The sequence below is a fragment of the Falco naumanni genome, chromosome Z (genome assembly GCF_017639655.2).
Source record: "Falco naumanni isolate bFalNau1 chromosome Z, bFalNau1.pat, whole genome shotgun sequence".
Lineage (NCBI taxonomy): Eukaryota > Metazoa > Chordata > Aves > Falconiformes > Falconidae > Falco > Falco naumanni.
Genome location: NC_054080.1, coordinates 70,962,855 through 70,987,640, shown reverse-complemented (window position 1 = coordinate 70,987,640; position 24,786 = coordinate 70,962,855). Strand labels below are relative to the sequence as shown.

At 44.6% G+C, this 24,786-nt stretch overlaps 2 protein-coding genes across 4 annotated transcripts in view; one reads left to right on the top strand and one right to left on the bottom strand.

Moving 5' to 3' along the window:
• The first annotated feature begins 5,125 nt into the window (after positions 1 to 5,125).
• PTGER4 (prostaglandin E receptor 4) lies at positions 5,126 to 16,063 on the top strand. Its single transcript, XM_040580650.1, has 2 exons — positions 5,126 to 6,228; positions 13,926 to 16,063. Exons 1-2 carry the CDS (start codon positions 5,398 to 5,400, stop codon positions 14,517 to 14,519), a joined length of 1,425 nt encoding a protein of 474 aa, XP_040436584.1. The 5' UTR covers positions 5,126 to 5,397; the 3' UTR covers positions 14,520 to 16,063.
• Positions 16,064 to 21,213: 5,150 nt separating this feature from the next.
• The window catches only part of TTC33 (tetratricopeptide repeat domain 33), a 49,551-nt gene continuing 45,978 nt past the window's right edge, over positions 21,214 to 24,786 (bottom strand). For 2 of the 3 annotated variants that reach the window (XM_040579794.1, XM_040579795.1), the window contains exon 5: positions 21,214 to 23,971. In XM_040579794.1, the coding sequence (XP_040435728.1) occupies positions 23,621 to 23,971 (351 nt within the window). In that variant the 3' untranslated portion in view covers positions 21,214 to 23,620. The remainder of the gene's footprint in view (positions 23,972 to 24,786) is intronic. The other variant, XR_005825582.1, reaches the window with a different exon arrangement.

Here is a 24,786-nt window from a genome sequence, read left to right as displayed (position 1 = left end):
TCTTCAAAGATAGAGTACAGCTGTTTAACACACTCCCAGGTCCCCTTATCACGCCTCAATAAAAAACAAGAAACAGAAGAAAGCCTGCCACTTTGTTACAATTTCTGGCACACAGATACCATCACAGAATTACAGTCAGGATCCTTGGGAAGAGCCTTCAGTCTTCAGATCTTTCACAGAAAAGCTATAGAACAGCAAGGCTTGAGTAAGAGCAGCCAGAGAACTGCTTCCCGGGCGTGCTGGCTTGTTTCTGCTTCCACCACAGCCAACATTTGCCATACCTTGTCACAACAAAATGGCCCACCACACACAGCTGACTGCAGAAAGCTAAAACAACACAAAAATTTCCAATTAGTAATATTTACAAAGTATATTCTGAAGTTCCCTGTAAAACCAATCCAGCACATGTTCCAAAAAGATATTAGTTTACTTCAGTAAAGATGACACAGTTTGTGCCCAAGAGGAATTTAATTAAATTGAAAATTAAAATTTAATTAAAATTAAATAAAAATGAATTTAACTTTCATTTTCATTTTAATTAAATTTTAAGTCATTTAATTTTTTTTCTATGTAAGGTCTGACTTAGCTGCCTATTTGTAATTCAACAGGTACGACCTGAAATAGCTACAATTATTTTAAGGACTCTAAAATAAGAAAATAGTTGGACAGCTAATTATTAGTGCTCTTCCATGAACTTCCCTTTTATGCTGTTGGCCTCTGCAATGCAAGAATGAACTGCCAAACTTAAAAAAAAACAGAAAGATTCAGAAAAAATGGTATAAGCGACAGCTGAGAAAGAAGCTAACTTAATCTATACTGTTCCAAAGAAATGGATTGAAAAACAAAAAAAGTATTTTAACTGTTAATGCAGACTTCATAACTGCATTAAAATCGCTATACAGTGACAAATGTTATTACAGAGAAAAAGGGTCATTCAGTATACTATAAAGATTATCAGCATCATTTAAACAGGCAAAAAGCCCCAAACTTCAGCAGCACATGACAGTGGAGTAAATTATAGACCTGTGGTTTTTTGGCACAGTAGTGTCCTACTGGAGTGCAGAGGTGCCTTGCATGCCAGCACACCATGAGATCCCCTGGCAGTGGCAGTTTTGCAGCTCTCTCCTAGAAAGTAATGCAGCAAAAGAAGGGCAAGGGGACCTGAGCACTGCTTTCACTCCCCAGAGAATTCCCCCCACCCAGGGAAATCCCCCATTCAGCAACAATCTTTATCAGGTGCCACAACAGAAATGTGCCAGAAATCCTAGTAATGTTACCAGTCATACTAGTAATAATCAGAACTCCTAAAATAAATTTAATACTGTTACTATCTGTGATGATTTTATAGGAAAATATGTGGGCAGGAAAATATTACGTGGTTTAAAATATATTTTTTTTATCTACTTACAATGCTATTTCTATTCAAGTTACATTACAGAATTCCCCACTTCCTTTTAAACATTTTTGCAACCTACTCCTGTTGTATTTTTTTTCTTTTCTAATGGTTAATTAAAGAAATACTATTATGTAACACCTAGTTCAGTCTGTTTCCATTCTCTATTAACAATGATTGTATTCTGGCACACAGACTTTAATCTAATGGTTGGTTTTTTTCCTGAAAAACTTGTATGTGTCAAAAGCATGACAACTGAACAAAAATGAAGCAACAAAAAAGCATCAAGAAAGTATTCCCACAGCCAAATTTCCCATCAAAGCAGACAGGCTGACCAACTGTTGAGTAAGTCAAGAACGTTACTGAGCTTCAGATATTTAATGGGAGTTTTACACGTAGTAAGTTTTTTCAGACGTGCAGCACATTAACAGCAGTCCAAAATTTCCCCAGTTGGCTCTGTATCCACTTCTACAGCCCACCAAACACATAGCCCCTGTAGAAGCACCTCCAGAAAACATCCATCAATTCATATGCCTACATGGGCATTTTGCTATTAAAATTGCAGTTACATACAGCAAGGAGACCTCTGTGTAGTTTATTTGTCTATATTCCAGCTGGCCCTGAGCAATGCAGGTAAAGTTTCGGAACTGGCAGCTGGCTAAAGGAGCTTTACAAGGGATATCACATGGCTGCTGAGACATGCTGAATAAATACAAGCCTCTTACCACACCACAGAAGGAAAAAAAAAAAAAAAAGTAAAAAAAAAAAAAAGTCAAGTATTTTAATTTAAATCTTTCACCACAGTTAGTTATACAGCTCAACTAATCAAGCTATCAAAATAGTAGCTGACTCATGTATTTCAGAATTAATCTTCTAACAACATTAAAATCAGAAAACGTTCACTTTGAGGCAAGAAGTTTATCTCAATTGTTTTCAGTGTCCATGTTTTCTAATCTAGTATTTTTAAAATGAACTGATTATTTTTTTCCATACATGATTATCACTCCAAAGTTGTCATTTTTTCTTTGTATTTTGACTTCTCACCTAAGCAGTTTTCACACAAAGAGAAGTTCTTTGGTGGTTACTCAATGCTAGGATCTGTGACATTTCCGCTATGACAGCGCGACTATTCATGTTGCAAGTGGAATTTCTTCAGTATTTCAGTTCCACTTTAAAGTCTCTCTTTTGCTCTGAAGACTAAGGCTTTTGTGTGATTATGCTTTTCATCTTGACTAGAAGCTTTCAAAGGAAAACTCCCAGAAGTTACTAATAACCCTAAAAGTTTTACACAACGGGTAGATACAGTAAGCTCACATGCAACCTGTCCCACAATTCTGGGACTGACTTCTGTCATATTCTCTAATTAAAGAACTAACACTGGTTTACAAAACTCATCTTACTATCCTTACATTCAAAACTGTACTTTTGTTCCTTCTTCATTGGTTTTCCTGGCCTCCCTGCATTTTTAATTAGCTTTTTAGATGCATCCATTGCATCTTACAGAATGAAAAACAGCATCCACTGTTTCACATACACAGACATGTATATGTACCCACAGAAGGACCTGAGCACCCCGAACGATAGACTGAGGCTTCTGAAGACACACAGTCTGTTACGAGACGGCCAAAATGGTAAGACTGGATCTACAGGTAAGAAAAAAAATGAGAAAAAAAAAAGGCAGCAAACAACTTCCCTCTGCCCTAAGACATTAAAAACCTTTGCATCACTTCAGGGAAGCAAGGTAATTCTTTTCCCATCCTAGTAATGACTGCTTCACCTGTCTTAACTTAATCCCACATTAGGGCCTCTAGTACCAGAGCACCAAAGCCTCAGTGTAGGAAAGGAGGACTGTTGAGAAAGCAAGTGCAACCACACCGCTGAATTCAGGGCTGGCTCTGGACCTGGGTCAGGTTTCCTGGAACTGCTGGAAAAACTGTTTAAAGGTAAGAAAAAAACACCTTTGTGCTGTGCCTTCTTTTGAAAGTATTTTGAAGTGCTTATAATTTGCTTCCGACAATTACGCAAACCTAATTCAGCAACCCCTATTCCCACGTGAAGCTTTGTGCTGGTGACGGAACGATTTCCCAATTTTGTAAAAGATAAAGAACTGTCAATACCAGCAAACCATTAAAAAAAAAAAATAAAAAAGTTAATTTTCTCTGAGACCACACCGCCACCACTACTGCATTTCTTTGCCCATATGTGCACTATTTCAAAACCATTTTTTCTAAAACTGAATTTTAATTTTCAAAGTAAGAATACACTGAAAAGCTGATCAAATAAAGTCACTTTTTTCTTCACGTCTGTTCATACAGCATTGAAAATTCACTCGTCATTCTCTTTTCCAGAGTACATGCTTGCTCTCTCATACATTTTGTTCTGTCAGTGCTTTTCCTGCCAGTATATCCTATTGCTGTGACTTTACCAACCGCTAGTAAGGCCTCAGGTATCGCTGCCACAGGCTTAAAAGAGAGAGGGGGGAGGACGGTGAGGGTATAGAAGATCGGGCTTCTATACTACATGCTGCTTTGACATCAGAGAAGAGGTTCCTCTAAAGCACACTGATGCCATGCTTCAGGGCGCAGGTTTTGCGTCCTTTCTAGCAGCTGCCGTCACCTAACGCACGGCACAGGGCGTCAGGGCGGTGGGACCCGCTGTCCGACCCGTCACGGCGGCGTGATGCTTCACCCCTGACCCCCCAGCACAAACTCCCACGCGTGTACCTGGGGCGGCGGCAGGGTTTGCACGTATTTATGGACGAGGGACCCCACCGCCGCCACCGCCGCCCGGGTGACAGCTACCGCCCGGGAAAAAGCGCCCGCTGTCCCTCCGCCAGCCCCGCCGCAGACCCAGCCGTCGCGGTGAGACTTTGCCGGCAAGTCCCTTCCGATTCACGCACGGCTGTCGCACAGTCGCGACAGCACGGGCCCTGGGCACGTGGCGACGCACGCCGCCCCGCGCTGGGAGGCCGCAGCCGCGGGGGCACCGCCGGACGCCGAGCGGCCGCGCACCGCCCTGCTGCACCTGCGCCCGCCTCCGCCACGCACGGCCCGGCCGCCGCCGCCGCGCCAGCCGCCAGCCCCCGCGAGCGCCGCCGTGCGCGGGGCCCGGCCCCCCCGGCGCTGCGCGCTCGACCGCGGCGGGGCCGCCCGGCAAACGCGGCTCCCGCAGGGCGCCCGCCCGCCGCGCTGCCCGTGCGGGGAAGGCGAGCCTGGCTCCCGCTGCCGTCTGTCGTTACCGAGTGGCCAGCGAGTGGGCAGGTGCCGCCGGTCCCCGCACGCCCCCGCCCCTCCCGCTGCCCCCCCCTCCCCCCCCCCCGGCGGCAGCCCCGGGCGGAGGTGCCCGCGCCCGGCCCCGCGCAACCTGCCCTCCGCGGCGCGGCCAATGGGGCGAGGGGGCGGGGAGGAGCGGCGGGGCTGCACGCGCCGCCCCCGCCCTCCGCGGCGAAACTCGGCGGGAGCGCCGCGGGGAGTTAGACGGCGCCCGCGCCCCGCACCGCACCGCCCGCGGCCGGCCGGAGGGGATGAGCGGCGGGCACCGCGCTCCGGCACCTTCCCGCGCCGCCCCCGCGGGCACCTGGCGCCGCCGCCCGCTCGCCCAGGGCCGCCCCAGCGCCGCGCTGAGCCCTCCCCGGCGCCCGTGCGCCAGGCGGTGACCGGCTGCGCCGCGCTCGGCTCCGCGCTCGGGCCGCCCCGCTCCCGCTGCCGCTCCCGCTGCCGCTGCCGGCCGGACGCAGCGCCGCGCTCTGCGCGGGGAGAGCAGCGCCAGGGAGAGGCAGCGCCGCTCCCCGCCCGCTGCCGGACGGCACCCCGCTTCGGGTCCTTTTTAGGACTTCTTTTTTTAACTAAAACGCACCGGGTTTTTTTTTTGTTTTTTTTTTTTAACTTCCCCCTCATTTGAATTTTTATTTCCACGCTAGGCTACCCGCCCCCTTCCCTACTCCGCGTTTCCTCTGCGGACCCGCTCTTGCCTTTGCTTGACTCCGCAGCGGCAGCGTGGGCATCATGTCCTTCAACCCCACCATCATGCCACCTGCGAACAGCTCCGCCAACGGGACCGCCAGTGGGGCGGAGGGTGGGAAGCCCCCCACCATCCCCACCATTATGTTCATCTTCGGCGTGGTGGGCAACCTCATAGCTATCGTGGTGCTCTGCAAGTCCAGGAAGGAGCAGAAGGAGACCACTTTCTACACGCTGGTGTGCGGGCTGGCGGTCACCGATCTCTTGGGGACTTGCCTGGTGAGTCCGGTCACTATTGCCACTTACCTGCAGAACCGCTGGCCAGGAGGACCGGCGCTGTGTGAGTACAGCTCCTTCATCCTCCTCTTCTTTGGACTCTCTGGCCTCAGCATTATCTGTGCCATGTCTATAGAAAGGTACCTGGCCATCAACCATGCCTATTTCTACAACCATTATGTAGACAAGAAGCTGGCAGGGCTCACGCTGTTTGCCATCTATGCTTCCAACGTGCTGTTCTGCGCCCTCCCCAGCATGGGGCTCGGCAAATCTACCTTGCAGTACCCTTACACCTGGTGTTTCATAGACTGGAGAGCGAAGGAGGCCACCCATGCAGCATATTCCTACATGTATGCTGGCTTCAGCTCCTTCCTTATCATGGTCACCGTGATCTGCAACATCCTGGTGTGTGTGGCCCTCATTCGCATGCACCGCCAGTTCATGCGACGCACATCCTTGGGGACAGACACCACCTCCAGCCGTTTATCTGACTTTCGCAGACGCCGGAGCTTCCGCCGAATGGCTGGAGCAGAGATCCAGATGGTTATTCTTCTCATTGCCACTTCCCTGGTGGTGGTCATCTGCTCCATTCCTCTGGTGGTGAGTAACGTTGTGCAACCCTTCTTCTTTTTGATCACCCGCACCACTGAGCCTTTTCTGCTCCTAGTCTGTGCTTGTAGGACAGAGTCCTGTTCAGCTGGTGCTGCAAACTGTTACAGTAACTCAGAGGCTGTTAGCATACATGCATGGTGAGACAAAGTTGTGTGGATCTGTATTCACAAGTAAAGAAACGTGCGTATCCCACGTCCTGGGCTCCTTTGGTTGGTTAAAATACAGCGCCAAAAATTCTCAGTAATTTTTCCACTGTTGGACTGGAATCCACACAGCAAAAAAATCTTACAGAGAGCTAAAGGCACTTTAAAGTTCACTCCCAAAATTAATTTGTGATGAGTGAGGTTTGGGTCTGGTCTGCATTTCTGCATGTTTATTGTGTTTTAAAAGTGCGCGCACTGTTGCTGAAGGGTACAGTGGTCCTTGGTGCACAGGAGGACAGAGCTCTGTTCACTTTGCACGAGCAGCACGCAGAGTGCTTCACACGCCAGACCTGAGCTGAGCTTCCCCTCCTGAGGGATCCACCCACCATCTCTGGGGTAGATCTCACAGACATCCCCACAGCAGCTTCCCGCTGTGGGAGGAGTAAACTCCGTGGAACCATGTGTTGGTGTAATGCCCAGTTAAATGGGAGTTGGAGGAACCTGGCCCTCGTAAACCTAGAGGTCATACCGAAATGTCAACATTACCACAAACCATTTGCTAATTTTCTGAAATGGCTGATACAATTAGTGTCATTACATTGAACGTGCAGGATCCACTTATTTCTCTTCCTCCACCTTATCTCCAAGGAAGACAAAAAAAACCCAACCCATGAGCTGGAGGCTCAGTTCTTGCTTGCCGCCCACCATAATAAGGCTTGGCAAACTTCTCTCCTCTGGCTTGGAGACGTTAAACAAATAGCTGGCTCGCCTTATTCGCCACCTTCCAAAACACAGCGAAGGGAGCCAAGCAGTGGTTGTCAGACAGAAAGTGGTTTTAGGGGGATTGTTTTAAGGGGGTTTATGCTCCGTAGGGTGATACCCCTGTTGCAGAGGGGCTACAACATGTGCAAAATACAGCTGGCCAGCTGGGGATGCAAAACAAATAGTGTGTGCCATGGTGAGGAAGTTTGCAGAAGTACGTGTGAACAGGACTCGAGATGTCAGCGAGTCCGTCCCCCTGCTTCAGAGGAGCTGTAATCACAAGGGTTGGGCCAGTTTTGCCACATTACTTACATAAACTGGAGCCAGTGAAGTGTGGCTGTGCTGGAGCACCAGCGCCCCAGCTGTCGCCGAAGGCCCTCTCCCGTCCTTCAGCGCTGTCATTTTGTGTTGTGCCGTGGCATGACCAGCACGATGCCGAGCGTTCATTGCTTGACATCTGAAGGAAGAGGAGAGGTGCTGTCACAGCTGCATGCAGGGCGTCTCTGGGAGGTGCACATGTGTTCAATGGAGTGCACAACCTGCCCTGCGCTCCAGCTCTGGGAGCTGCAGGGGTAGGCTGGCTTGCCGAATCAGGGACCTGGGAGGCATCAGGTCATGCAGTGGCCAAAACCCTGACAGTACCGTGGGTTATCAGTACATAATTTGATTAATCTAGTATTAAATCAGCTACTTTACAAAAGAACAGCATTGCCTTTTCAAGAGATGCTAGTAAGTGCAGAGAGTACCTTCTAGGAAATGAGCACAGTGTTGGATGTACATAACGTGGTGGACTTCAGCAGTTTCAGAAAGAAGACAAACCTTATTCTGTGAAGGAGCTTCTAGAAGAAGGCTGAGAAGTCTGAATATAAAATGCAGAATGAAATTGTTCATATACATTTGGACCTAGGCAGTCTTTTACAGAATATACAAAAAAAAAAAAAAAAAAAAAAAAAAAAACACACAACCAAAAAAAAACCCAAAAAACCAAACGGGGAGAGGGGGGGAGGAATCAAGAATCAAGAGGGAGGGGTTACCAGAAAGGGAACTGGAGGATTGTTGACAATTAAAACTAATGAACCTGGGTGCGGCGAAAGGTTTATTACTTAAACAGTGGCTATTGAAAAACTTGTATATAGCAGAAGGTATGTGAAAGTGCAGGTGCTGATGTTGTGTAGCTCTCTCAGACCTTGATTTCACTACTTACAAGGGCACAAGTTACCTCGGGAGCATTCATGAAAGTTAGATTTTCCCTGCTAAGGCAGCACATTTTTCCATATCTAAAATGAGGTAAGAGACTGTCACTTCACTTAGAGGGATGACTAAGAGAAAAAGTAAGCTTTGTTAAAAAAATCCCTAACAAACAAATACACTCATCATCAGTGTGGTTGAATTTCTTCATTGTTATACAGCTTTATAAATCATTTGCCTCCCCCTGCGGGACCGTACATGCCGCTTTGTGCCATGATGTACTGCAGTGCGTGCCACTGTATTAAGACCTCTGATTATATAGATTGAGGTTAAGAACCGAGAGAGAAACTCAGAGAAGCAACATCTTTATGCTATAAAACCCTAGAAAGAGCCAGTAGCAGAGACAAATAAATCACTAACACGGACTTTGGAGGAGTTCTAGGGGGCCCTTATCGAGCTTGTCTGTAACAGGGCAGCCTGACAGTCATCAAGAACATGCAAGTGGTAAGGTGGTGGTGGCATGATTCAGATACACAAATCAAGCTCAGAGGGTGCTTTGTGACTTAAGTTTTCTGACGAGCTGACTACCTACTGATGATTTCAGCTGAATAAACCATCACTTCAGTCAAAGCAAAGCAACTTCTGAAAGAGAGACTTAAACCTCTAACATTTCAGAATGAACACTTTCACAACGTAAACAGCAGACAGAGGCAGTCTGGAAGCCTACATTTATTAGGGTTTGACAAAAAAATATTCATGTCTTTAAATAGTAAATGGCCCTGAAATAATAACCAAAGGCTTGTCTTGATTTAAAAAGTGTTTAAAGAACAGCAAGCTGAGTCACAGACAACAGCAGTTTTTAATAACGAGATGCTTCAGCACTCAGTTTACAAGTAAGGTTGTTTAGTGTCTTAATGATTTATTCATAAAATCAGCAAAATTTTACACTGACAAGCGCTGTAACAAAATGATGGGGGATTGTGCAGAATACCGAATGGACTTGACAGAACTGAAGGCTGATCAAAAAACTTGGATGAAAAACATCAGTGAAAGGAAACTTTTGATATAACCTGATGTGTTCTCAATAAGCGGAAAGTGGTGTGAAGGACATGAAGAAGAATCAGACAAAAATTTAAAAGTTAAGTAAGATACCTAAATTATATGCTGACTCTTGTCTGCAGTCCACACCGGTTATCTTATCTTTTAAAATACTGTGAGTTTTTAGGAAATAGAATTGGATAGAGTTAAAATTAGGGAATAAGTTATATTAGGAGGCATTTTGTCAAGAATAGAGTAGGAATTTTTATCCAGCCTTTTAAAAGAAACACAACAACTAGCTCTTTCAAGCATAAGTAGGCACACACTACTCAAAGTCTGTAATTCACTCCAGCAGCCTGTCAGATAGTCTTGTGATTTTAAAGTGCATGAGCATTTTCTGATCCTGACCACTGCACATTGTTGTTAAATTACGGTAAAGTGGAAAATAAAATACAGTGTTTCAGGGTGTACATCTGGTTGATTGCACAAAATAATCAGGAGTTTCCAACTTAATATTTAATAGAGCTAGAAGTTTGGATTTTCTTTTGGCTTGGTTGGTTTTGACTTTTCTCTTTAAGTATCGGGCATTGTCCGCAGCCAGCAGTGATGTAGCAGACGTGATTTTTGAGCAATGGAGTGGACACCAAGCAGACACCAAGGCCTTGAAGGGCAAAGGTTATTGGCTTGTAGAGCTGAAAAACCTGTTCCTGCTTACTACCATACAGTTTTTAAATTTATCCTGTCAGTATGTGGGGAGATTTTGAGGGCACGTAGAAGCTATGAAGACAATTACCAGCGAGACTGTAGCTGTACAAGTCACTTCATAGTACTTCATAGGATTAGAAATCGTGATTTGCATCTGTAGTTAGTAAAAAGGAAAAGCAGCAAGCAGCATGCGGGACTGATCCTACAGGTACCTATCACTTGAGCATAGACTCAACATACCTTGGAGCTATGTGCTTCTTAACACAATTGCAAACAAACTGCTAGTACTTTGAAGGTACTTTGCCTGAATTCTACAGCTAAAAAGCTAATATACAAAACACATTCTTTTGACATTTGAAATTTTTCTAGTTTGCTTCTTTCTTAATTTAGGATCTTAAATTGCTCAATTCCAAGCATCAGATTAGCTAATTCTGTGGCGGGTGCCACTTACTTGGCAGTTAAGGTGCAAGGCAATACCCTTTATCATGGTAACTCCTGCAGCAGAAGACTCATAGCCAAAACAGGATACATCTCTTGCCGTTCTTGTAGATGATGCATTAGGAAATGCTGTTTCACCAGTAGGTGAAGAAATTATAAAACTGACATTCCAACACAGATTAAGTTTTACTTCACTGTGATTAAGATGTAGTCAAATTCCAGCAACAGGTCCAAATTAATAAAGGCATTTGACATTCGGGGTGGGAGCTTCTAATGAAAGACATGGGACCTTTCTGGGAAGTAGAAACAGTTACGTACAGTTGAGAGTTTTCACTAAATATGTCTGGTTTGTGAATCTTTAACCTATATGTGCCTCCTATCTGTCACAAGGAAATAAAGAGGGCAGAAATAACATAAAGCAAGCTTCACTGTACAATTAGTGATTGTCCTTTTCAGCCACAGAGTTAGCACTTAGACACTTTCGTCTTCCCATGAAGCTTGCCAGGTAGACAGAGAAAGGTGAAATAGGTACCTCAATTTCATATGCTGCTTATCAAAAGAACAATCCTGCTATTAAATCACTGAGGTGTAACAATAGCTCCAAGTTTAAAAGAAAAAAAAAAAAAAAAGTCTTGTCTCCAAAATTGGACTGTGTACTCCAGCTATTTTCAAAGTGTGCCTGCTGGTTTTGCGCTCTGAATGAGTTTATCAGCAAATACCCCTCCCTGTCACACCTCTAATCCTCCCGGTAATGACTGTATGTAGTTGCACGAGCTGCTAGAAGGCCACCCCTCCCTCCACCTTGTCCTTTGAACTCGTGGCTCTCGGGGCACCTGCCTGTGCAGCGGTGCGGGTCAGGCACCTGCGCTGCTGCCCTGCGTGGGGAAGCCTCGGCGCTGAGGGAGAACAGGAGCCTTTGGGAAGAGACGTCGGCATGGCACAGGATGGTCCCCTGGGGAAAGCTGACCTTTGTCGGCTTCTATATTTGACCTTTGTATGTTCGTACATGTGACCTTTTTTCACTGTGGAAGGGAAAGATACCTCACGCCAACACTCAGGCGAACAGACGCCAGGCGACGGGTCGCGCCAACTTTATTTTTCAGCCTCCCAGGTCCGGGGATGCTGGACGGCGCGTTTCGGGCTCAGCGCCGGGGTGGTGCGGAGGGACCCTGCCTGGCGCGGGCGGGCACAGGGACCCGCGGCGCCCGACCCCTCCCACGAGTGGCCGCCCCGGCGGGCGGCGGCGGCTGCGGGGCGCCTGCGCCACCTGGCGGAGCGCTGCGGGATGGCGCCTCGGGGCGGGCGGGGCTCGCCGCGACCCCCCGGGCCGCCTTGGCGGGTGGGTGCAATCGGTGGGTACCCGCCGCGCTGGAGGTGTTTAAAAGTTTTGGCCTCTGGAGGCGCCTAATTAAAGAACTGACGCAGGCAGTGACACGTGGAGTCACGTAGTGAGGGACATCAGGCAGGAGGCCGATACAAAGCAAGTAACGGAAATCCTTGAAGCAAGTAAAGATTTATGAAAGAAAAACCCATAAAAATAAGTTCCGCACGCAAAGAAATGCTCTTTGAAGTACTCGGTTTGCACATTTCGCTTAACAGAAAAATAAGGTCAGTAAATTAGTTGTCAGAAAGGCATCCACGGTGTTCATCCACGATGTTAGAAATCATCAGGAAAGCAACCGAGAATAAAACCCGGATCATTATCTTGCTGCATAAATTCAAGGCTTTCCCATGTTTTGAATTCCGTGGGCAGGTTTTGTTACCTGTAAACCTACAGAAAAGTGCTGAGAAAGAAAACGTAGGCAGTCATCTCTGACAGTCAGGTAGAGAGAGGCTGTATGTATAGTTCTTCCAGAGAGGGACTCCGCATCATTTCAATGTAGTTCATTGATAGCTTTGGAGCACACTCAGCCTCTGGATTCTGGCAAGCCAAATGCCATCACATTGCCCTGCTGCAGGAAAATTTATCCAAACAAACAGAATTGTAAAATTTTTCGCCAGACTTGGACAGCTTCACGTGTGGAACTTCTAATAAAAATGACTTAAGAGGGCTGTTTGGCTCAACTGTTTAGATGCTCATTTGCCTTCTTGTCTGTAACCTCCTAGCATGGCGAGACAATTCATTTCAGAAGTCAGACGAGATTTTAAAATCCTCATTATTTTGCTACTAGATTTTTACTGCCTCAGATAAGAAGATCCCTTAATTAAGGGATTTATTTTCAGTTACCTTAAGGAATCTGAAGAAAACAGCATCTTCCATTATCAGTTCTGTTCAGTGGCTTTCCTAGGCCTTCCTATAATTGGATGCCATGTAGGTCTTGCTAAAACGGGGAACAGCTGTTTGAGACTGATCAACATAACAAACATATGATGCCATCCTCCTTACTGACACTGGAAAAAAATTAAATCAAAGAATTGGGCTATGCCTTACTCACAGCTGTATTTACAAAAGCGCTTCTAAACCAGGAGTTGGCCTAGATTACTGCTTTTTTTTTGGATTCAAAGGAAGAAGCTGGAGAAGACATTTCTGTGTAGAAGACAGGATCCTTTAGTGTTACATTTTATGCATAATAAACTAAAATTGCTAATTAAATAGTTACTTCATGGAGCAGCTTCAACATCTTAAATTCTTGACCACTTCATGAATATTTTTATGCTTTTGTAAGTATAACCAAAATGCTGGCTCATGTAGGAGAGCAAAGCACTCCAGTCCAGTGCTGCAATCTCATCACTGACCTGTTAAAAATCTCCTAGCTGTGGGACTTTTCCTTTTTTGGGGGTTTGTTTTTTTGTTTGTTTGTTTGTTTGTTTTTAAATAATATTTCTGGTTTTCCAAACTATCCTGCAGCAAGCAAGTAGTTGAGGGTATACAAACAATTCCAGTAAGGACAGGTGCCAGGAAAATGCATTTCTAAACTTGGGAATTGACAGCTCTGGACTTGTTTCCAAAGCCTGGTATACTTGGATTATAACCTGTGTTTCAGTTTGTTTCTAAACAAACAATTATTAACCTTCACTAGAGAAACTGATTGTCCAGGTCTTCTCAGTCAGGGTGGCCTAAGGCTTAGGGTATCAGGATGTAGGTCTACGTCTTTGCTTCTGAGTTCTATCAGGAAAAAAGGAATTTTTAAAAATATCAGCCAAAAGTTGGAGGTTCAAGGATTCATTATGAGGGGAAGGAGAAAGAAAGAGCCGTTCCTTTCCTATCTGTAACAAAGAAGGCCAATTTACAGCAGATTCTGGGGTTTTTTGCTGTTTCCAAAAATAAACTCAGGGCTGCCAATCTGAGATGCATGGCTTTGCCGGCCTCTTTTCTTGTCATAGCTTGCAGTAGCAAATCTAGATCTCTAGTTTGAAATGTAAACATCTGCTGATGTAATTGTGTTTCTTATCCCCCGTCTCCTTGGGCAGGTCCGTGTCTTTGTGAACCAGCTGTACCAGCCGGAATCAGTGAAGGATGTGGGGCAGAACCCTGACCTGCAAGCCATCCGCATTGCCTCCGTGAATCCCATTTTGGACCCATGGGTCTACATCCTCCTCCGCAAGACTGTGCTCAGCAAAGCCATCGAGAAGATCAAATGCCTCTTCTGTCGCATCGGAGGGGCTCGAAGGCAGCACTCAGGGGGCAATTTCAACTGCGTGGACGGCCGCAGGACCTCCTCTGCCATGTCAAGCCAGTCACCCTCCTTCATCTCCCGTGAGCTGCGGGAGATCAGCAGCACCTCTCAAACGCTGCTCTATCCTCCCGAGTTAAGCGAAAGCAGCATCAAGGGCCGTGTGCTGCTTCCAGGCCCCAGTGCCAGCTTGGCTCAGTCCGACACCACCTCCGTAAGGACACTGCGCAGCTCGGAGACTTCAGACTCTTCGCAGGGGCAGGACTCTGAGAACGTCTTCCTGGTGAATGAAATCAGGTCTGGTGGCGGGACCAGCTCTGCATCCAAGGGCAGCCCTCTGCAGGTCACCTTTCCCACAGAGACACTGAATTTGTCAGAGAAGTGTATATAGATGGCCATGAAAGGCATCAACCCTGGGGATACTTCCTGGTACATTGGAAAAACTGGTGCAATAGATAGGTGTTCTGCCTATTCAAGGGGAGAGGGGTTCAGCTGTGCTCCAAAGGGCTATTTTTCTCTTGCCATGTGATGGGTACGTTTCTTTTAAGACTACTGAGGACTGTGTGGAACCGACGCTGCACTGGGGCCCTGCCATCAGAAACGGTATGAGGAAAGTCTAGTGGGGCTGGGAACATGAATTGCTTTGTCTTGTTCTGGGATACAGGAGAGCTCCTTGGCCTCTGGAAATAGAAAGACCCATCACTTTCTTTTTTTCTTTCTTTCCCTTCCCAAATCTGGTAGAACTGTGTTTTCTCTTCCCATGGTTGCTCAGCTATCAAGAGTTTAAGCTTCTGGTACTAAAGCTGAACGTGAGGCAGCTGCTAGGAACTGGACATAGCTACTCTGAGAGCTGCCTGGGGCAGGATTTTAAAGTGTCTCACTAAAGCATGAAAATGTGAATTTTTACCGTTGTATATATATCAGGATTGAAAGTATTTAAAAGTCTATTCTTCTCTATGAGAAGGTCTTTTATTAATACAAGGTATATAGAAACAATTGCCAGCCTTCTCCTCCCCTAGTATTGCCTGCTGATAAGACGTTCTTGGTTCAGATTTGTTCATGCTAGAGTCACAGCTGATGAGGTAATTCTCTAGCCGAGCATACATAAGCACTTTCTGAGTGAAATGGGAATATATGCGCTATTAAGACAGAAAAAGAAACACATCCTTTCAGTTCAGAATATTACTTTTCAGTATATGTACATATTAAAAAAGCCAGATTTTATTTATGCGCTGAGAATGTTTCTCTGTATAACACATCTGCGCCTCTCCGAGTACTTTGGCCCACAGTCTGCACACACTTAGGCACACATTTAACATCGCCCATCAGAGTAGTCCCTTTGCTGCCTCCTTACATGTAAAGTTAAGGATGTATAGAAGTGCTTTCAGTATCGGGGCCTAAAACTTTCAACCCCTGATTAATAGTCTTAATATTCACTTTAGTTAAAGCATCACTGGTGTAATAAAGGTATTTTTGCATAACATTTATCATTTTACTTTAAATAGTAAATAGAATTTTATGACTGTGTAGTCTGATACTCCATCAAATAAATGTACAAAACCACGGAAGCAGAATCTTCATTTAAAAGTATAGGTTATACAGAACCATATCCTGGCCTTAAACCCCTTGAAAATCATTTGTTCCTAGAGTTTTAGTGGCACACACATGACCAAAACCAGCTGTTAACCACTAACGAAAAGGAGTTTGGTGTTTTATGTTGTAAGGGTTAGATCCTGTTCCAGAAACACTGTTTATCGAAATAATTCTATACAGATATTTGGAGGATGTTTTGTCAAATACTGTTATGCTGCTTAAAGTGTTTTCATGTGAATGCTTTATTGTAATGAAAATTGAGCCTTATGTTGATATGTTTAAGCAGTTGTACTGACCAAAGTAATTCTGGAGATCACAATTAAATGGAAATGTTCTGCTTGATCTCAGATGTTTTTGAGTCTGCCATTCGGTGCCAGCTCCTCACCATAGTAAATCTCCCATCTTGGAATGCTTTTTGTTCAGCAACTGTCAAAGCATACTTTGTCCTGTAAGTTTCCAAAACACCATGATCACCATCAGCAAGAGGCACCCATCATCAAGTGTCCCCACAAGCACTGACACAGAGCCATGAAAACTGTGTATGCAGACACAGAAACACGGTGGGGTAGCTCGCACGGCTGAGCGCTGCAATGGAGGGCTACAGACTGTTCGGGAGGGACAGGCAAGTAGAGGCAGAGGGATAGCGCTGTGTGAGGTGAATGATGGTGACAGTAGGGTTCAGTGCTTATCAATAAGAACCAGAAGGAGATCCTGGAAGTCAGGCAGCGTCATGCCCGTCTACAAGAAGGGCAGGAAGGAGGATCCAGGCAGCTACAGGCCTGCCAGCCTGACCTCGGTGCCAGGGACGGTTATGGAGCAGATCATCCTGGGTGCCATCACACAGCACGTGCAGGACAACTGGGGGATCAGGCCCAGAGCACGGGTTTGTGAAAGGCAGGTCCTGCTTGATGAACCTGATCTCCTTCTACGACAAGATGACCCGCCTAGTGGATGAGGGAAAGGCTGTGGATGTTGCCTGCCTGGGCCTTAGCAGAGCCCCTGGCGCCATCTCCCACAGCATTCTCCTGGAGACACTGGCTGCTGGTGGCCTGGGCAGGTGCCCTCTGCGCCGGGTATAAAGCTGGCTGGCTGGCCGAGCCCAGAGCGTGGTGGGGGATGGAGTTACATCCAGCTGGCGAGGGGTCACCAGTGGTGTTCCGCAGGGCTCCGTGCTGGGGCCGGTTCTGTTTAATAGCTTTACCGACAACCCGTACGAGGGGATGGAGTGTCCCCTCAGTGAGTCTGCAGGTGACCCCCAGCTGGGGGGAGCGCTGATCTGCGGGAGGGCAGGAGGCTCTGCAGGGGGGTCTGGGCAGGCTGGAGCGATGGGCCCAGGCCAGTTGTGTGAGGTTCAACCAGGCTCAGTGCCGGGTCCTGCCCGTGGGTCACACCAGCCCCCGCAGCGCTGCGGGCTGGGGGCAGGGGGCTGGGAACTGCCTGGGGGGAAAGGGCCTGGGGGGGCTGGTCGGCAGCCGGCTGGGCATGAGCCCCCCGTGTGCCCAGGTGGCCAAGGAGGCCAGCAGCATCCTGGCTGGTGCCGGGAACAGCGTGGCCAGCAGGGCCAGGGCAGTGCTGTCCCCCTGCCCTGGGCACTGGCGAGGCCGCCCCTCGACCCCTGTGTTTGGTTTTGGGTCCCTCACTGCACCGAGGTGCTGGAGCGTGTCCAGAGACGGGCAGTGCAGCTGGTGAAGGGTCTGGAGCACAAGTCTTACAAGGAGCAGCTGAAGGAACTGGGGTTGTTTAGTCTGGCAAAGAGGAGATTCAGGGGGACCTTCTGGCTCTCTACAACTTCCTAAAATGAGGCTGTAGGCAGGTGTGGGTAAGTTTCTTCTCCCAGACAGCTAGTGACAGGACATAAGGAAATGGCTTCAAGTTACACTGGGGGAGGTTTAGACTGGACATTAGGAAAAAATTTTGTCACTGAGAGGGTGGTAAAGAGTTGGAACAGGCTGCCCAGGGAAATGGTGGTGGAATCACCATCCCTGGAGGTGTTTAAAAAACGTGTAGATGTGGTACTTAGGGACTTGGTGGACTTGGCAGTCCTGGGTTAACGGTTGGACTTTACGATCTCAAAGGTCTTTTCCAACCTAAAAGATTCTATGATTCTATGATACAATTCTATAAGACAAACAAAAATCAAATACATTTTCCTTTAACAGGAGGAGCTGAGATTATTTGCCTTGATACATATAGAAAGTGAAGCTAAATCTCTACACAAATAGTTGCAGCAGAAGCCACTTATTCACCAGTTAAGCTGGAGAAGAGTATTAGTCAAGGTCCTACTGCAGCTAGAGACGAAGGTCTGCCTGAATTCTTTGCAATTAAACCACTTAACCATGATCTGTTGCTTACCAGTGACCAACAAATAGAATACACTCATCATACTTCCCAAGGCAGGAAATATACCCAGCAGAGCAGGAAGGTGGGACTGCCACCTGCGGACACACCACCTGTACCAACACTGGACCACACCTCTGCAGCTGGCCCAAAGCAGCACACCTATGTTATCGGTACTGTGCGCAATGGCAGAATATCAACAGTGTACAGTAAGTATTTAAATAAGCAAGGGCTTATTATTATTTATTGGTTTCTCATTTGATTTATTATTTCACTAATACTATTTTATTATTATGCATCATTACTGACGAGAAATATGTATGGTCTGGAAGATCTTTAAGCAAGAACAGACCTTCTTAAGTAGCTTTGCTATGATAAGCCCAGGGTGTTCCTCCTGCCCGCCGCATTGCTGGTGTGTACAGTGGACTGGACTGACAGCACACATCATCAACACTAACTCCCTCGGTAATGAACTCAAGGATTCCCAACCAGCCCACAGATTACAAGTCTGCTGAGCAATACTGGAATTGCCAGCCACAACCCAGTGGCAGTGCACAAAGGCAGAATGGGAGCACCTCTACTGCCTAGTTGCAAACACAGATGGGGTGTTCAGAAGTAGCCTGGCTAAAAGGACTGGGCAAAGTGTGGCTTTTTTTAGGGTGACAGTTATGTCTCCTTACCTGTCCAACAGTCCCGCTCAGCTTTGGCACCATCATCCACACTGACCATAAACACATTGTCTTCCTCAGCTTCCCTGAGAACAATAAATCTCATAAAATTAAGCTACAAGTTTGTAGAGATTAATCTGTCACATGGAAGATAAAAGTGTTATCTTCCTGCTATGTATTATGAATAGTTCCTATACATTCAAAAGGGCTTCCCTTCTCACACATAAAAGCTCCCTTCCATTTCCAGCCCTGAGAGACCCATACACCCCCGAAACAGCCTGTCTTCCACACCCGCATCCACCCTCCCATCGTCTGTGTTCACAGAAAATGCACAAATTTGCCATTCAACAATTTCTCATACCAAAACTGTACCTCTCAAACTCCATTCTGCTAGTCCTGTGACTGGCAGCCCTGCTGCCTCATTTCCAGCAGTCTGTCCTGCCCACAGGTCCCAGCCCACCGCTTCACAGAACCCTTTCCATCCAGAGATACTGCTAGACCTCCCACCTATACCATGCCCCAAACCCCAGCCCTAACTCAATTTAAGCCCCTGTTCTGTGGCCCAGCTTGAAGGATCTCCCACCACAGGCAGGACAACAGCCAGCATCTGTACGAGACAGTGGCTTCTATGAAAATTTGTAGATTAATTTGAATCTCTGATCAATAATATAAATTAGCATTACGATCAGGCCCAGGTTTAGGGTGCAGGGTGTACTGAGAGAGGACTTGGACTGTAAGGGTGGGCTGTAGGATCCTGTTTTAAATCAAGCTTATACATCTCTGCTGTCTGCAACACTAGCACTGCCTAACCCACACTGGTGCTACAGACGCAATGCCAAAGCACTAAAATGAATGTGATGCACTATCTTCAGACAGCACCAGCCATCATCCTAACCAAGAACATTCCTACAAATTTTTTAGTTCTACTCCTAGACACAACTGCAAATCTTCCTAAGGGAGACGTACTACTACAGCTAGTAAATACCACCACATCTTTCCACACCTAGGCCTTGTCCTGGACTTGCCAGCTTTACTGGATGCGGAAATCAACTGAAGTCTAAAACACCTGCTTCCTGAACCCAAACGGTCAACTCGTTCCCCACGTCTGATCTTTCCCCTTGATCATTTACCCTGTACAAACCCTACAGCTCCTACAGTTGCAGCTCTTAGAAAATCAGCCCTCAAAACCAGGGCAGCACATCTGGCATAACCGAACTATCATAAGCTGCTCCTGCTTCTAAACTAGACCTCTCTGGAAATACCACTGGCCAAGGACTCCTGTCTACTTAAGAAGTTACCATGATACCAACCTACAATAAACACACGGTGTCCACAACCTGACAAAAAAACATGCCCACATGCTTCTGCTTTCCTGTGCCCCAGCCCTAACTACACATATTGTAGTTTTTACAGCCATTATATGAGCTTAAAATAAATTAAAAGAGCACCTGCCCTCAACATTAGCCTTTGCCTCCTTCACCTTGGTTTTAGGATCTGGGGGGCATTTACCTCGTACGACCAGCCAAGTTCCCAGCGTTACCGCTCTACTCTTGATCCCCAACACCAACAGATATTCAGACAACTATCTGGAACTACAGTAAACTGTTACATTGGCTGTTTTCCCCTCCATAACTACTTTTAAAATCCTATTTCTTTAGGTGCTATTTCTACCTTCTAGTGTCATCAGAAAGGATTTATTCTCTCTCAGTACAATTTATGTTTGAATTTTTAAAAGATACTTTTATCTCTGTCTGTAAGAGTAGAATTTATCTGCCCTCTTTCAGCATTTGAAGTTAACTGCCAGTCACCTTCAGTTTCCTTGTACTCAACGGAAATCAGGCACCTTGGGAGGCTGATACAGCTCATCTTAAGACATTTACCTAACACAAGGCACATGAATGGCCCTCTGAGGCTGTGTATCTTTTTCCACTGGATATAAAGAGATTGAAAGGTGGAAAAAAAGTATTTGAATATTTAACTGTAGATTTTAAATTAAGCAAAATTAATCCACCTAACCAACTGTTGTTGAGATTTCCACTTTAACAATGTTGCAACACTCCACCATTTTAATATAGGATTCATATGGGAGGCAAACACACGGAAGCTACTGCAGCCACTGCAGCCACTGCCACTAGTGATGATGAAGAACAATAAAAATGAATTCCTGATGGCAAAGTGGGCGTGTTCTTCACAGACATCCTGGTTTTGATAACAAAAGCTTTCTCCTTTGGGTCCCTCTCATCTGGATACCCCTGAGAGGTTTAAAAGCACTGAGCACTACCTTTTATTAAACATTTTTCCTGATATGTCTTTTTTTTTTACTATAACTCATTAACAATGTGTTATAGTAAACAGAAGTAAACAGTAAACAGTAAAAAGTGTCTCTGCTCCTGTCAGCAGAGACAGGAGAAGCCAACTGATTAAATTCTAAAATGCTCAACGGTAACCTTTATTCCTATTATAAACAAAAGAATAAACAGGCATCAGTGAGCAGCAGTCAGTATTTTATTCAAACAGATCCAAAAGTTCCTATACATGCAAAACACGGCATGCTGCACAAAAACCAATATTTAAATCATCAATTTTTGCACTTTTTCCCAGTTTAACAGTGTCACGAAGACTTACTCGCTCTACAGTGTTCTATAAAACACTATGGTCCTGACAATAACTAGAATTTATAACCTAGTCTAATCAGAAGGGAAACACATTTAGTACAGAGGATGGAAACGACCATCCCTTGAACCCAGCATGGACATTCTGCTCGATGGTGTAGATACAAACCCCTCCATTACTTTGGCCCAGCGGTGCTGAAGTCAATAGGAATTTGTGAATCATTTCATTGGAAACAGATTCTGTGATAACATGGAGCTCTGAAAGAAGGGAGGCAGTCCTTCCTGTATGAGTAAATACGTAACACTGATGCAAGTATAAAGTGCAAAGAAAGAAAACTTGTGTTGGATTATAGCCGATCTCTTCCAAAATGAAAACATAACTTTACAGCTTCTCACACATTTCCTTTTCTAGGAATCATCTCCTCTTTGAAGAAATCTGTCCAAATCCTTCTCACACTAGTTCTTCCTATGGCTGAGTAGATTGTATTATTTCAGTTCTTAGGGAAAGCGAGACTAAAAAATTCTTCAACTGGGACAATTTAAACCATCTATCAAACCATATCTTAATCTAATGCCTATTCAGTAAGCATTTAAGATGTATTTTTGAACTAAAAGAACAAATGAAAATATGACCTGGTAATTTTTTAGATTTCTTAATATATTTTAGTTGCTGTAATTATGATTACTTTGAATACTGAGGAGATGTTAAAAAGTATAAGTGTGCATGTGCAAGTACAGATCCAAAATTTCACACCAATACAAAAATATATTCCGAAGAATCTTGTAAAAATTAATGAAAATTTAGTAAGTACAACATGGCAATTAAGTTTTTGAAAGGGATAATTAATTACTGCAAAGTCTGTAAGCGTTCTCTTAAATAAAGATATTCAACTGAAAGTGTGATTTGAGGTAATTTTTCTACAAAGCACCTTCTATTGCAAAAATCACTATGCGCTCGAGCAACACTATTTTCTTTTAAAATGTGTTATTTTGAAAATAGAAATCAGATATGGAAAATGGTAAGACGACTGATTTCAAAAGGTTTCACTCACCTACAGAACTATTATTCAAATGTTTTTATCATGCAAAATGTCATAAAAATGAAGTAGAAATGATGTGTTCCCAAGCCTGAATTCTCCAGGAATTCCTCAGTTGACCATTTTTTCAAGTCCAGCTAGGAGGTGACCATCTCTACCATGTCTCCAAGACAATGAAAAGAGAGCAGTCCAGAACAGAGCGCATCAAAGAAACAGCCTGACTTCACTTCTGTGGCCCCCTTCCCTAAAGAAAGACTAACACCAAACAAATCTCCTATGTTATGCCTCTTAACACAATGTGAATACACACCACAGCATCCAAAAAAAAAAAAGGGAGACTCAGGTAATGCTGTACTGAAAAAGTGGTTCATTAAGAACATACTTTAAATAGCAGGACATGAGAATCAGGACAAACAAACTGACTCTCTTTATGAAATTAGCCTCACCAGGAAAGAAAAGACTAAATGTAATACGCTTCAGACATACCTATTTCCAGCTCCCACCATTTTACTTTTGGTGATGTCTGTCACACAGCACTCAAGATAAAGGCCAGTTTCAGTCTCAGCTGAATGTTCTTTCATCTGTTGAAACATTTAGTAATAACTAAGCATTCAGATGCTTGTTTGCATTTCCTTTCATCTAATCGGAAAGTGTTTAACCCATCCACCTATGAAAGCAACACAAAGGTTTCTACTGATTTCATTTGACTACAAATCAGAAGCCCAATCTATCACACACACACAAGTGAAATAATAATCCACCTCTACTTCATAGGGAATTTCCTCATAGAAAAAGTAATCTTAATGAAAATAAAGACTTCTGATAACAAAGAACAGTTCACACTTTAACTGGAAGAAAAATAAAATTAACGAGTAAGGATTGAAACAGATTTTTTTTTTAAATCCCTTTTTCTTTTACAGTTTAAATAAAAGCTTATGAATTACTGCAAAAATGTAGACATTAATTTGCAAAATTATGAAAGACATAAAGATGAAAACAGTTGTTAAAATGTAGTTGAGCATTTTAGTATTACATTTGTTCATAAGATTTTTAGAATCAACTCTTCGCTTTCTTTTCCAGAGATATGGATGGAACGACTCAGGTGACTGCTTTTCAAATCTACAAAATAAAATCAACTTCCAGTTCTTTAGCTTTTATAGGCTCTCCCACTGCTCAAAAAACAAAAATAAAGCAAGCCCAATACAATAAATAACACTCGGTCTTATGGCAACCCATAAGGCTGCTCTATCGGGCTCTGATGAAAAGAGTTTCATCAGGAGTTGTAGGACAATTCTCCTTCTCAGTAACAGTCTCTACTGTACCTGAAGCAGACACAATCACTACCGTTTTAGCTGCTGAAAGAGCTTTCTCCTTCTCTGCAATGGCAGCACAGACTGCCACAATTTCATCACTTTCAAAGTCATAGTCTGGGATTGGTTCTTGTGCAAGATCTTTCTCTTTTGCCAGTGTTTGCATTGCCTCAGTCTTTGTTGCCTTCTGCTGTTCATGTAGTTTTCTTGCCCAGGAAAGGTCCTCTTTCCATACTTCAGGGTTCATTGGAAAGATGTGTAAGGACACCTGGAAACTTCGGATTGCCTATAAACAGAATGGGGAAGAAACACTTTAAAGTGTACACATTTCATCATAGAAATTAACCAAAAAATATTACATACATCATTCAAGCAACAACAAAAATGTTTTTACTCCCATCTGTCTTTAGTAGAACAATCCTCCCTCAGCTGTAAGATCAACAGGAGCATTACCCCCAGCGAACTGTGCATGTAAGTTCCTGAAAGTACCAAGAACGCATGAACAAATCGGGCATCTAGCAACACGAGCACAAATAAAAGTTCACATGTAAAAAATAATATTGTAAATAAAAAGGTAAAAGAAAAATAATTTTTGTTTTGATGGTTTTCTATCCCACTTTTCTCCTACCATCAGAGGTACATGAAGGCAAAAGCAGATACAGAAATACAGAAAAGGGATGACTGGGATTTGAAGTAGCAGTAATATTTTAAAATAGCTTTTAAAATAGCATGTAGCCATTTCACATACAGACCTAATACTAGAGTAATCCTAGCCCCATGAAAAGCAGTTTCTGTAACAAGTTTGTGGTTGCAAACGCACCGAAACAGGCAAAACTAGCAAATAGATTCCCAACTTGGAGAACTGCTCTATGAAAGAGCTCCAATAATTTTATGAATAACGTAATATTAATACAAGCAAGTACAGTCAATACTGTTTCTCCTGTATGTCAGCCTAATTGGGAAAAGTCTCACAAATACAAATACTCAACACAGAAGTTGTTATATACATAAAAGTTGTTAAATACATAAAAAATGTGACCATCTAATACAGTAGATGTGATATTTGGCAATAAGAGATTGCTACAATATTGAAAAAATGAT

Coding starts and splice junctions, on each gene's coding strand:
- PTGER4 (XM_040580650.1), top strand. CDS start 5,398: ATGTCCTTCAACCCCACCATCATGCCACCTGCGAACAGCTCCGCCAAC. Junction 6,229..13,925: donor TCTGCTCCATTCCTCTGGTG/GTGAGTAACGTT, acceptor CTCCTTGGGCAG/GTCCGTGTCTTTGTGAACCA.